Below are 12,650 nucleotides of genomic sequence, written 5' to 3'. Positions count from 1 at the left end.
ACAAGGCCGGGGCCATGTAGCCCTCACCCGGTGGCTGCCACTAGGATAGTCGGCCCTAGACTTAGAAGAAAAAAAAGGAAAATAAAAAAAGAAAATAATAAATAATAAAAAAGAACAAGAAAATTTCTATATTTTTATTTTTAAAAATATAAAATTATCCATTGTGTTTCAGCAATATAATTTTAAGAAAATTTTATAAGAAATAATTTTTAAGATTTGATTATATATGGAAATGTTTTAGCCATATGAGTCGGGTTGAATATTGGTCGAGAAATTTGCATGCAGTAAAAGGGCCATAAACTGGTTATAAAGGTTAATTTAGATCGGACCATTTATGAATCGACCAAACCCACCTATTTGACAGGTCTACTCATAATCCTCCCGAGAAGGTCCTTGTAACTCAAGGAACGGATTTAGAGGTAATTCGAGCGGAAACTTCCGATCCTAATTCGATACGGGTTCTCCAAAACTCTTACCTCACGCAACGTTGAGAAGTTCATTTGACTTGATCTGTCTATGCGGCCAAAGATCTGAACCCCCGAACTTTGTAACGCTAGTTTATCTGACTAATGACCTTTTGGTACCTTAACTTAATTAATTGTCAACTAAGTATCACGTGCCATTTTGTTCATTTTTCACAAATACACTAAACGATGACCATGCAGGGTCGTAGACAAATAAATAAGCAACTACAGGCAGTAAGGAAAGATAAAGACAAAGTAGCAACATCCAAAGTTCGAAAATGAAAAAACTTAGCCATCTCAGGTAAAACTTGAACAAGGCCTTATTATTAAGTCTTGGGACAGGGTCCCTCGTGAGCTAACACTCGAAATTAAGCGTGCACCTATCTTTTTCTTAGTGATCTTAAAGAAGACCAGATGATGATCAGATAACATTTAATAAAACCATGTTATACTAAGAATCCCTTTGTTTCGTGAAATTATGATATTTTTCAAAAATGTTTTTTGAGAAATCTTTTTCCAGTAAAATGAAAATATTTTTTGTGTTTGGTTAAAACTTGAAAATCATATGAAAAATATCTCACGTCGTTTGGTAAGGAAAATCTCATTTGATTTTGCGCATTGTTGTTTGGCTGGAAATTACTAATGTTGGCACATCCTACGTAATACGGCCGGCGCTAACGTGAACAACTTTTGTAATTTTTAAAAAAATCAAAATTTTTAATAACCTCTTATTTATTTTATCTTCTTTCTTTTTAATTTTTCTTCCTCCTCCACCGCGACTAGCCGGCAACGGCCATAGTCAAACTCCAGCTCGCCAAATCCCAGCGAGGCTAGACAAGCTTGAGCTCAGTGGCTCGCGTTTGTATGGCCAATGACTGGCCTAGGAAGAAGGAAAAAAGAAAAAGGAAGAAAAGAAACAAATGGGAAAGGAAAATAAAAAATAATTACAATACAAAGAAATGTGAAGAAGTGTAAGGAGGAAAGATGAGGGAAAATGATTTCATCTTTTTAAAAAGAGGGAATAATTTTCCTTTCTAAGGTGCTTTTTCATTGATGAAAAATGTTTTCCTTAACTAGTTTATTTTTTGTAACCGAAATGCCCAAAAATCCAGAAAACTTTTCGAAATTGTTTTTTGTGAAATAGACAGACCCTAAGGCAATGAATCAAACTAGGCCTAAGCATGCGATTTACCATCAAATGTCGATTCGATTTTTCTATGTTGTGGAATATGCAACCCTAACATGAATGGTGGTGGAGAGGTCTGCCACTCAAGAATTGCAGCGGAGGCGAGGATGTATGTGAGGAGGAGATCTCTGCCCGTGTATCTGAACCTCTATCTTTGTATTGTGCTATTCCTTTCGCAAGCCCAGATATCACCTTTTCAAGAAATATATCTATTCTTTTTTACTTGGGCTGAATCACTTTCCTTCTCTAATCTTTAGGGTGCATTTTTTTGGGTTAAGTATTTTTTGAGAAGTTATTCTCCGGACATTGACCATTAGGTCGTCAAAAAAGATAAGTCAACCGGAAAACACATTCCAATCAATGAAAAATATTCATGCATAAAATCAGAAAAATGAATTTCTTAATATGAAAAGATGAAAACACTCTCTGGAATTACTCTTCTCCAATTTTTTCTTTTTTATTTTAATATTTTAATCTTTTGGTATATTTTTTATTTTTATTTATTTATTTTTTTCTCTCGACCGGCCGCCAGCCCTCAGAGACAGTAGGTAAGGCACGAGCCCGGCCAACCTGCGATTGTGGTAAGGCGAGCTCGAGCTTGGCTAGCAAGTCTCGGCCTTAAGCATGCCCAGTGAGGATAAGACTCACCCTTGGTGACCCGCGATGTAGAAGAAAAAAGGAAAAAGAATAAAGAAAAAAATACAAAAATATAAAAATAAAAATACAGAAACAATGAAAAATATTAATAGATAGTTTAAAATTTCGAAATTTTCTTTTGACATAAGATAAAGTCATGAGAGTGAAATCATTTTCCAAATGAGAAGCAAACACTAGAAAAAGTTTTCACTCACATATCACCAAATAAAAAAAAAAAAAATTTTTTTTCTTGGAAAATCCCCGAAAATCATTTTCCTTTTTCATTGAGTTTTCTATGAAACAAACCCATCCTTAATTTCGAGTGCAAAAGTTGATTATTTTCCCTCTTTGACCTCTTAATAGGATATTTATATAGGTGTAAACTAACTCTAAAGGTTTTCCTCAATATATCGCTTCCTAATTTGAATCAAGATTGCATCAAGAATAAGGAAACCTCCCTAAATGACCGAAAATTTGATAATATAAAGCTTCATCGCTTCTAATTTTGATCAAGAAAAACCAATTTGCCTATTTTAGCAGGCCCATATGCAAGGCTCGTGTAGTTTTCGGGCACTTTAGGATTTAGAACTGGATTCTCGCTGCTATGGTTCTCTCTACTTTGAAACGCCCCTTCAACCATGAAGAAAGATCGAGTCTCTTTTCTCGTCCATCTTGGGATATTTCACTCTGAATTCATATTTTGATCATTTCAAAGTAGAGTGTAGGACTTAGTTGCATTCAATAAGACGATGGATAATTGAAAAGTGTAGTTGACCTAGCATAGCTAATGCCCTCCCTGGTAAGATATAGATCTCTTGCATTTGAAAATGATAAAGGGGAGTACAGAGGATGGTTCATTGTCTATGCCTAGATCATGGTAGTGACCATATATGAGTTAAACTTCATTATCATTCAGTCACGTCTGGTGGAAATCTATTTAAACTCGTTCCTTGAAGATGCATGGAACCGATCAAAGGACGCTGCCCAACGTCACTTAAAAAGAAATTGCATTAATAAGAGAAAAGCCAAAAAAAAAAAACCCAAACTACGCCCCTTTAAGATACATTTACCTTAACTTTTAACTCTGACATCAAAAATCTCAAACTTGTACCTGTGCGACATATTTACCGTCCGTGAAAGTTCCATCGCATGATTTTTCAGCCAAAACAACTAGTTTTTATTTCACTTAAATTACGTGGGTGCCCTGTTAATCCCGTTTGCTTACCAATGTTCATGTAGATAGATTTTCAATGGTCCTCATTGAAGGAACTTTGATGGAGGGTAAATATGTCACACCGGTACAAGTTTGGGATTTTTCATGTTACAAGAAATAGTTTAGAGTAAATGAGTAACAGTAGACATAATTTGAGGTTTTTTACACGTTCACAATAAATGTGTAACAATGGAGATAGATGGAGATTTTTTGTGGGTTTTTCCCTAATATATATTGTCAACCCTAGCTTTGAAGTTATGCGAATGGCGCATTCTATTGTTTTGTGATTGATTTTTTTCTCTATACAAATAACTTCTTGAAAAAGTTACCGTCTACAGAAAGAATTACCAATCACCTCATTTGTTGTTAACTTACTGTTAACATACCAATACTTCTACGGAATAACTAACACCTTTTACACTTTGTAAGTTATTAACTTGTCTTATCTTTTTCTATTTGCCTTTCTCACCATTGCAAATAAAAGTTTACAAACAATAAGAAAAGTTGACAAATTGAGAATATGGAATTATAAATGTCAGTAGGTAACTCAAATTAGAGTAGGTAGCTCAATACTATGATAATTTTATGAGAGAAAAGCTTGGGAGTCACTGTAATATAGGTTAGTAGTATTTAGAAGGAATTAGTAAATATAAAGGATTGCTAATTAAGGCTAAGTAAAATTACCAACTCGATAGAAAAGTTGATAACTTGGAAAAAATCAACTATACGTTGATAAGTAAGTCAAATAATAATTGATAATGCAAAATTAGATTGTAATTTAATATGGGAAAAGTTGGCAAATCACTCTAATTTGAGTTATGCAAATTAAAGCTGGTACATTAGCATAAAAATTGTTGATTTGCAGTCTACGGAAAATTGGTAATTTCATGAAAGCATTAGTAACTAAGGCTTTATTTGTTTCGCGAAGATGAGTAATTTTGAAAATATTTTCTTAAAAATGATCACATCTATCAGTTAAAATAATTAGTAAATGAAAAATACATTCATTATGGACAACAATTTGTATTTAAACATTTGTGTAAACAATGAAAAAAAATTCTATTAATTTATTTTTCAGTGATATAAGCGATCAATTTTTTAAAAATATCCTTCAAATCACTCATTTTTCGCGAAATAAACGGAAACTTAGTTATCATAAGTTATATGTGAAAAAGTCAGCGAGTTTTTTTTTTTTTTTTGGTTGGTTAATATCACGAAAAATCCCAAACTAGTAAACATTTGATAAATTTATCTCAAAATCTTTTTTTATCACAAAATATCCCAAACCGGTGTACATGTGACAAATTTGCCACAAACTAATTTTTGGACCACTAAAAATCCCAAACTAGTTTACCTATTACAAATTTACCCTCCATTAATTTTCCTTAAATTGGGTTAATACCACAAAAAATCTCAAATCAGTACACCTGCGACAAATAGATGGTAAAACCTTAAGCTTGTACACCCATCACCTATCATATGTTATCTAACTCAGCAATTTGACAATAAATTTTAACAGAAACTAATGAAGGGTAAATTTATCACAGGTGTACCAATTGAGAGTTTTTTGTGATAAAAATAATAATTTGAGTAAATTGTCAAGGTGTACCAGTTTGGATTTTTCGTGGTATTAACTTTTTTAGTAAACAGCTTTTCCGAGATACCAACACTTATAGAATACTGTTAGCACAAAATTAAAAATAAGAAAAACTGTGTTTTCACCATTGAACTATATTTCGTGAGATTAAGCATCCACTTGTTTCGCTAAAAATGAATGATTTGAAAAATATTTTTTACAAACGATAGCTTGTATATTCATAAACATGAATGAACGAGAAAAAAAAATTCATCTTCCACAAAAATGTGAAGACATAAGTTGTTGATAGTGAAAATACTTTTCATGGACTAATTATTTCAAGAGATGCAATTAACCATTTTTAAGAAAATATTTTCCAAATCATTAATTTTTCGTGAAACAAATGGGCCCTAAGGTATATTCAAATTTGGATTCTTATTAGGTCAGGACTGAAGTGGATATTCCCTTTTCTTTACCGAGCATTTCTAATCAGAAGACAAGCTGTTTATTTAGTCGATCGTGTAGCCTTGTCGTAGATCATGGAATGTAATTTTAAGACCAACTTAAAGTTGACATGCGGAAAATCTCTGTTTCAAAACCCTGATTTGCCAGAAAAACCGTGTATGCCTTATATGTTGTCGGATCTCGAGAAAGCTCTATCATGTAGAGTTATGCAATTTTTTTCCTTCGAAATGTACCCTTTTCATCGTTATTGTTGACTTTAGCCTCCTTTTCTAATGCTGAAAGCAACTTATTCGAAGTCTTTCCATATGAATTACCCTTCGATTTACAAATGAAAAGAAAAGGATTCCATCCTATTTCTTATCACAGCGACTTTTAATTCGATACATGGTTTTACGTACTGCGTCGCCAGATTGGAAATTTTCGACATCGAGCTCGTTGAAAACGGAAGCGCCGGTACAATTTATCGAAAACTATGCAGTTCTAGGAGGAAAAAAGAAAAAATGGATGCCATGAAAGTCAGATTAAACCGTTGCCTTCTTTCCCCCAGAAAACGCAGTTTATGGAATATTTCATTCTGCCAAAAGTTGGCTCTTCATTGTAGATGCCCATCTCGAGACGACGCCTCGTTTCAACGTACAAGGCTATGGAGTGGAAGGTGGTTCCACTCCGCCATCTCCGCCATAAACATAGCACATTCCCCGGAGGTTTTAATTTTATGTGCGTCGTTTAGCGTTGATTGTTACTTTTGCTGACTTTAGATTAATCGGCGGATCGGATCCTCTGTGTCTTTAATTACTCGAGGTCAATTTTTTTTTTTTTTAACAAGACTCAACGTTTATGGATGCAGTTAATGAAGGTCCGTTAATTTCCTCGAAAAGAATAGCCTAACTCCTCACCCACCACCCCCTGTCGCTTTCCTTCCGATAGTTGACTCTTTTTAGAACCCGCGTGCTGAGTTTCAGTAAATTCTCGGCAGGTTAATAGCACAAAGCATAAGTGTATTTTCGCGGGGGTGATCAATTCCAGATTCGATTCGGTCATATCCTGAAACCGATTACTAATTTCAAGGTCAGGAATTGGATCAGACAGGACGGATCAGTCCGGTTCGATTCCCAAGCGGTCCAATCATTGAGCTGATCACATTTTTTTTTTGTGATTTACTGTTAAATTTTTCTCGTTAACATGATATGCACCAGACCACCTCTTGTTATTTACATGGCGTTGTCATTAAACCTGAAATTCATACTAAGTATATTAATTATCTTAAGTTTAGGCTTAGGTTTACATTTATGAATTTTTTCTTAAAAATATTATTTCGTTCGGTACGGATGATATGATAGATGCGGTTCCCCCTTAGAACCGAGAATCAGACCGACCATAACAGATTCCAATTCTATGGAATAGGGAATCGGACCGGAGTCCTCGGGAACTAAACTAAATCGGCTAGTTTGGCTCGATCCGGGCGGTTTCGGCTGACCCATTATATATTCGGCCTTAATTTTCGCGTAGTTGGTCCATAAAGATTCGATTTTTGCACTCTCTTGTCGTCCTCACCTCCTTTTTTGTCCGAGCGAAAGCGTTATAATTAGTCATTGGTTGCGCCAAACATAAGATAAAGGCTATTTTTACGAGCTCGGACTACCGATAACATCATAGATAACGCCGATTCATACCCACATTTGAGTTGGGCGACTAAAGTCTTAGTGTGGATTCCTTTATGCCTTGGAATATTATTGGTCAAGACAAAAGCAAAGTGGCATGGTTGGGACAATTTGGTGATTGGTGACCCGGAAATTAGACCTAATTTCTTCACAAAAGTCAAGCGGTCCAAATAAAGTACTCAATTTACACATTGTTCTCTTCGTCCCTCCTACCAAGCAACCATCAAAGAACTCTCATTCTCGCCATTGACAAACACTTTATTCGGCTGGGTCTTTTCTCTAGGAATGTGTACTAAGCAGCGCGAAAACATCACACAAAAAAGAGGGCGAGATCGGGAAAGGGTCGCCGCTGCGCGATGCGGTTTCACAGCCCTCTCGATCCCGGGATGTCGATCCACTCCAGCCGCAGCTCGATCTCGCCGCTCTCGACGTTGCGCAGCCTCAGGACCATGTCCTGCACGACCTTGCCGTCAGCCCAGACGACACGGCTCTCGTCGGCGAGGCAGTTCTGCCGGGTGGGCTGGACCCGGGTGATTATGGTCCCGCTCGGCAGCCCGTCCAGACGCATCCGGAGCGCCTCCACGAAGGGCCCGATCTCGAACTCCGCGTCCCCCATCTTGTCGTCGAAGCTCAACCTGTCCCTGTCGTACACGAACTGCGAAAATTTTCGCAAGTGAACTGAAGTTTAATTGAGCAGTTTCGATCGGGTCGTCTGAATGAAACTCGAAATTCCTAACTCCGGCTTAATCACTCAAAACTAGACAGCGATAGATGACGCGATCTCATCTCACCAGTTTAACGGGAAGACTCGGATCAGTGACGGTCAGCGTGAGATCTTCGTTCCATTCTGGGTTCGTGTTCTTCCTCACGACCCGAGTCTTCAATTTCTGCACAAGCCACAGAGTTCAGATATTGATGCTTTCCACGGACAAGACGGGTTATGGAAAAAGCCAAAAACGAAATCAAAGACCGAAAAAGGTAAACAAGAATCTGGGATTCTTGAGCTCAGAAGCTGAAATAAGTGCATCAAAAGGAAGAAGAAGAAGAAGAAGAGAACCTGTTTGCCGAGCTTGACGATAACATAAGGATCGCTGCTTTTGACGTCTCGGACAGCGAGATTGACACCTCTGTGCATGTGAATTCTAAGAAGACCCAGCAGGTCTTCCATTGCTGAAGAAGAAGAAGATGACGACGATGTTCAAGAAGGACACAGGAAGGCGATCCTATATCTCTCTCCTCAGTTGGGAAGTAACATCAGGCGGAGCGTCTTTTATACATACCATCAGAAACGGTCCCCGGGTCATTTTGCTCTTAGAAAAGGAACTATAAAAAAAAGAAGAAGGAGAAGCAAGAAACGAGTCGAAACTTTCTCGCATTGGCCTGCGCCGGAGGAAAAAAAAATACGACCTTATTTCTAACGTGCTAATTTCTCTATTCGATTATTTCGCGTGGGAATTAGCTTGGATCCAATCTTTAATAAAGATATTTTTACCTTAAGTAGAATCGACACAAGACACGACACGTTTGACGCGTCATTTCTTAATAAATAAAAAATTACGATACATTGGGACACGTTATATGTTAAATAGGTATTTTTATATTCTTATTCTTCTATTAGGGATTCACGATTAGGTTTTTTTAGGGCTGACCGGATATATTAATTTTAAGACGGTTAGGTATATAACTTAAGTATATATATTTTTGATAGATTTACATTTTGACCCTTAATTTATTGAAAATGTTTAAAATTGATCATGTGCATGTTAGAATGGCATGTCGGAGTGCTGACCTCGTGTCAAATGTCCGACATATGTTGACCACATGTCGATTGCGTGTCGGCGTCCGACACATGTTTGATAAGTACGGAGGCCCCCAGAGAGTATCTATGCTTCCTAGATTTTAACCGTGTGACACTTCTAGAGGATACAAAAAATCCTAAATTTATATCCATGTGACACAGGGTAAATGGGTCACACGCCTAAAAGTTACAAAAAAATAATTTGGGATAAATATATCACATAGATAAAAGATTGGGATTTTTTAGTGTTACCAAAAAAAAAAAAAAGTTTAAGATTTTTGGTGATTTTGTTCTCCCTTTTTTAATAAAAAGATTGATTAATTTTTAAACATGAGTACTTGTCACATGGTCTCATACCAACGGGAAACGTGTCAGCGCACCATTTGCGACATCGTAATTTACTGCAAAAATAAAAGGTCAATCCGGTGTTTATTATCGTGTTTAGATTAAATTTTAAGCAGAAAATCGCAGATGCGTGAAGTACCCATGAAGACAAACCCGAAAGAGTAATCGTTTAATTATTTGGATCCGACTCCATGGTTGAACAATCACACAGCAGTTGCATCAAAGTCCTTTCGACTGCAAGAGTCAATTACATTCAAGTAAGGCCTCGAACCCCAACTCACCTTGGAACCGGTACTAAAGCTCCATTAATTTTCGCGAAAATTAAATAATTTGAAAAATATTTTATTAAAAATTATCATTTGCATCGCTTATAAAAATGAATGATCGTCCACGAAAATATTTATACATCAATTATTATCGATAATGAAAAATACTTTTCATCAATTAAGCATTTCAAACAATAGACGTGTTCATTTTCAGAAAAGTATTTTTCGAATGGTCAGTTTTTCGCTGAACGAATAGAGCCTAAACCGAGTTAATCAATTGCTGATCCTGATTATCATCATCTCGTTGGTTCGAGAACGAAGAGGGAGGCTTTAATTTTTGCTTCTGAGCCAAGAAAAGAAAGGCCCTGGAAGTAACAAAGTCAAACCCATCTAGAAGGGACCTCTCATTATGAAATTGAACGCGTGGCTCGCACCATTTCCATACCGAGATTCTAACTTTTAACAGTGATTGCCGACCACACTGACCACACCATGTGGCCCGAGATCCGCAACGTACGAGTACGAGGATCGCGTTATTGCACGGTGACCAGTCAACTTTGCCATGCCAAAGCTTTTTATTATTCATTCTTATTTTTGGGATTATTTTTCATTTAGGAAACATTGTTGGAAAAGTTTGGAGAAGATGAAAAAATGAGTTCAATTGTTAAGGATTTCTCTCGTGATGCAGCAGATCTTCTTTTCTACTGTGCACAGTGTAATAGAAAGGACGGTATTAAGTAAATTGTATGTATAACCCAGCAAAGAAACGAATAGAATGAGATGCAAGAATTTTTCTTTCATTTTTATGTATGCATCGAAAGATTGTGGTTTGGAGTTTCAATTTATATTTTGGCTAATTAAATCACTGACGTAGTGGTCTAGCCCGAGTTGGCCGTCCTACGTGGCATGGCCGACACTACCCGGGATAATTTTGATAATTTTTTTTTAATTTTCATGATTTTTTTCTTTTTATTTTTTCCTTTTTCCTGGCGCCAGCCTCAAGCGAGGGACGCCCAAGTCTGGGATATGTTAGGGCCTGACCTTAATCCGTACTCTGTTCACATTTTGTTTTTAATCTTTTATTACATATAATAAAGTACATGCAAAAAACTGGACGAAAATACAAGTACATGCAAAAGGATGAGGCAGGCACGACGCCTAAGAGTACTGCCTTACTTATAGGGCTCCTAAACCTGTAGCAATTGTATAGAAATACTATTCGATACATTTCGAAAAATAATTCGTTTATACAAAATGGTAGTTTAAATACATCGTGCTAAAACAAAACGAGATCAGACCATAGGAGGACCACTCAAAATGAGGCCAGCTCCCTCCAGCTACCGCCACCGATGTACTCCACCAATCCCATTAGCCATCACACGACCTCCGTCCAAAAAGTAGCCATCGCATCAATTATCACTCCAAAAGCCTACCTGTACACCTCCAAGCTCCGACCTTAACTTGTCTACCTTAAACCGCTACTGCCCGCAGGTACAAATGGGATCGGTCTCGTAAGTCGGCCATCGTAATGTCTCTCGAATATGGCAAAGAATCGGTACATCACGAACTAATTGGGCTCCATAGCAAGCTCTAATGTCGTGGTCAATCTTACGAATCGAGTGGCAACGCCACCTGAACTCTTGATAGTCCCCATAGTGTACAAGAAGTCAAAAGGGGCGCCGTAAATGAAACTAGGAGTCGGGGGTGTAATTGGCGTAGCTGTTAACTGAAAAAATAAGGTCTACAAGAGGCGAGAACTTTTACTTTATTTCTATTTATGTCTCGAAGGATTGTGGTTTGGAGTTCCAATTTATGTTTTGGCTAGTTAAATCACCGACGTAGTGGTCTAGCCCGAGTTGGCCATCCTACGTGGCACAACCAACACTACGTGGGATAATTTTGATAATTTTTTTTTAATTTTCATGATTTTTCTTTTTTTCCTTTTCTTTTATTTTTTTCTATTTCATTTTTATTTTTCCCTTTTTCCTAGCGCCAGCCTTAGGTGAGGGATGCCCATGCTTGGGTTAGCGACCGCTGAGGACAATCGCTGCCCTCGTCTAAGGCTTGTGACCTTCGTTGGCCATTGATGAGGCCCGGTGATGGCCGATGAAGAGAAAGAGGGAAAAAGAAAAGAAAAAAATTCAAAAAAGTAAAAAATTATCCAGTTTAGGGCCGGTCGTGCCACGTAGGATAGTCGGTGCTAACTACACCACCATATTAGCAATTTTCTGTCAAAATTGATCGGAAAGATTAAATTGATAAATCGTTAAAAAATTTAAGATTAAATTGAAAAATCATCAAAATTTTTAGGACTAAATTGCATAATTCAAAGGTTTAGAATTAAATTGGTACAATTGAAATGTTTAAAACTTAATTGGCCACTGTACAATGAATTTAGGACTTTTTGGACAAATTTCCCTCTTTACTCCACACAAAATAATAGAAGAAATGGATCAACTAAATTGTATATATTATGGGTGTGTAACCGGATCGGGTTTACCCGAAATTCAGATCGAACCACCCGAAAAATAGGTCCGAGAACCAATTCCTGTTCAAATCGGGTCAAGGACAATAACTAATTTTTGGGAACCAATTGGAACCTATCTAGTTTCCCAATGAAGACTTATCGAGGAACCGAACTGGTTTTGAAATCGATTTTTAGCTATTGCTAAAAAAAATCTAATCTCACCCGCCTCACCTCCGCTATTTTTTGGTGAATTGTAATTTCTATTGCTAATATCATGGAATGTTGCTCTTGGTAGATAGTGAGTTATATTATTCATCTTTTACTTTGAATTGTTTCATTATTACTCGTATTATTTTGCTGAAAAAAATGAAATCAGAAAAAAAAAATAGATTCTTGGTTAGATCTTGCAACCGGACTGAAAACATAGGGCATGTTCCAAAACAGGTTCCAGGACAAAAAGGGTAGGTTCTAGGTTCAACAACCGGGAATCGATTACAACAGAGTAAGTTTCGGTTTCTAGGTCCGGAACCTACCCACTCAGACCATGCTCACAAAAGCTTCGATTGCGATGAG

At 36.9% G+C, this 12,650-nt stretch overlaps 1 protein-coding gene across 1 annotated transcript; it reads right to left on the bottom strand.

Annotated features, from left to right (window-relative positions):
- Positions 1–7,240: 7,240 nt before the first annotated feature.
- LOC115735111 (protein C2-DOMAIN ABA-RELATED 4-like) lies at positions 7,241–8,399 on the bottom strand. The gene is made up of 3 exons (XM_030666206.2): positions 8,259–8,399; positions 7,993–8,088; positions 7,241–7,856 (listed from the first exon to the last, which is right to left on the bottom strand). The coding sequence occupies exons 1-3, from the start codon at positions 8,367–8,369 to the stop codon at positions 7,566–7,568; spliced, it is 498 nt and encodes a 165-aa protein (XP_030522066.1). The 5' UTR covers positions 8,370–8,399; the 3' UTR covers positions 7,241–7,565.
- Positions 8,400–12,650: the final 4,251 nt, after the last annotated feature.

Source organism: Rhodamnia argentea, chromosome 2 (assembly GCF_020921035.1).
Source record: "Rhodamnia argentea isolate NSW1041297 chromosome 2, ASM2092103v1, whole genome shotgun sequence".
NCBI lineage: Eukaryota > Viridiplantae > Streptophyta > Magnoliopsida > Myrtales > Myrtaceae > Rhodamnia > Rhodamnia argentea.
Note: the sequence above shows the minus strand (reverse complement) of the source record. Positions and strands in the feature narration are given on the sequence as shown.

Excerpts from the sequence above, each read along its gene's own strand:
- LOC115735111 (XM_030666206.2), bottom strand. The coding sequence starts at position 8,369 with ATGGAAGACCTGCTGGGTCTTCTTAGAATTCACATGCACAGAGGTGTC. Across the intron at positions 8,089-8,258 it reads TCGTCAAGCTCGGCAAACAG|AAATTGAAGACTCGGGTCGT; the intron begins GTTCTCTTCTTC and ends TGGCTTGTGCAG. Across the intron at positions 7,857-7,992 it reads CGAGTCTTCCCGTTAAACTG|TTCGTGTACGACAGGGACAG; the intron begins GTGAGATGAGAT and ends AAATTTTCGCAG.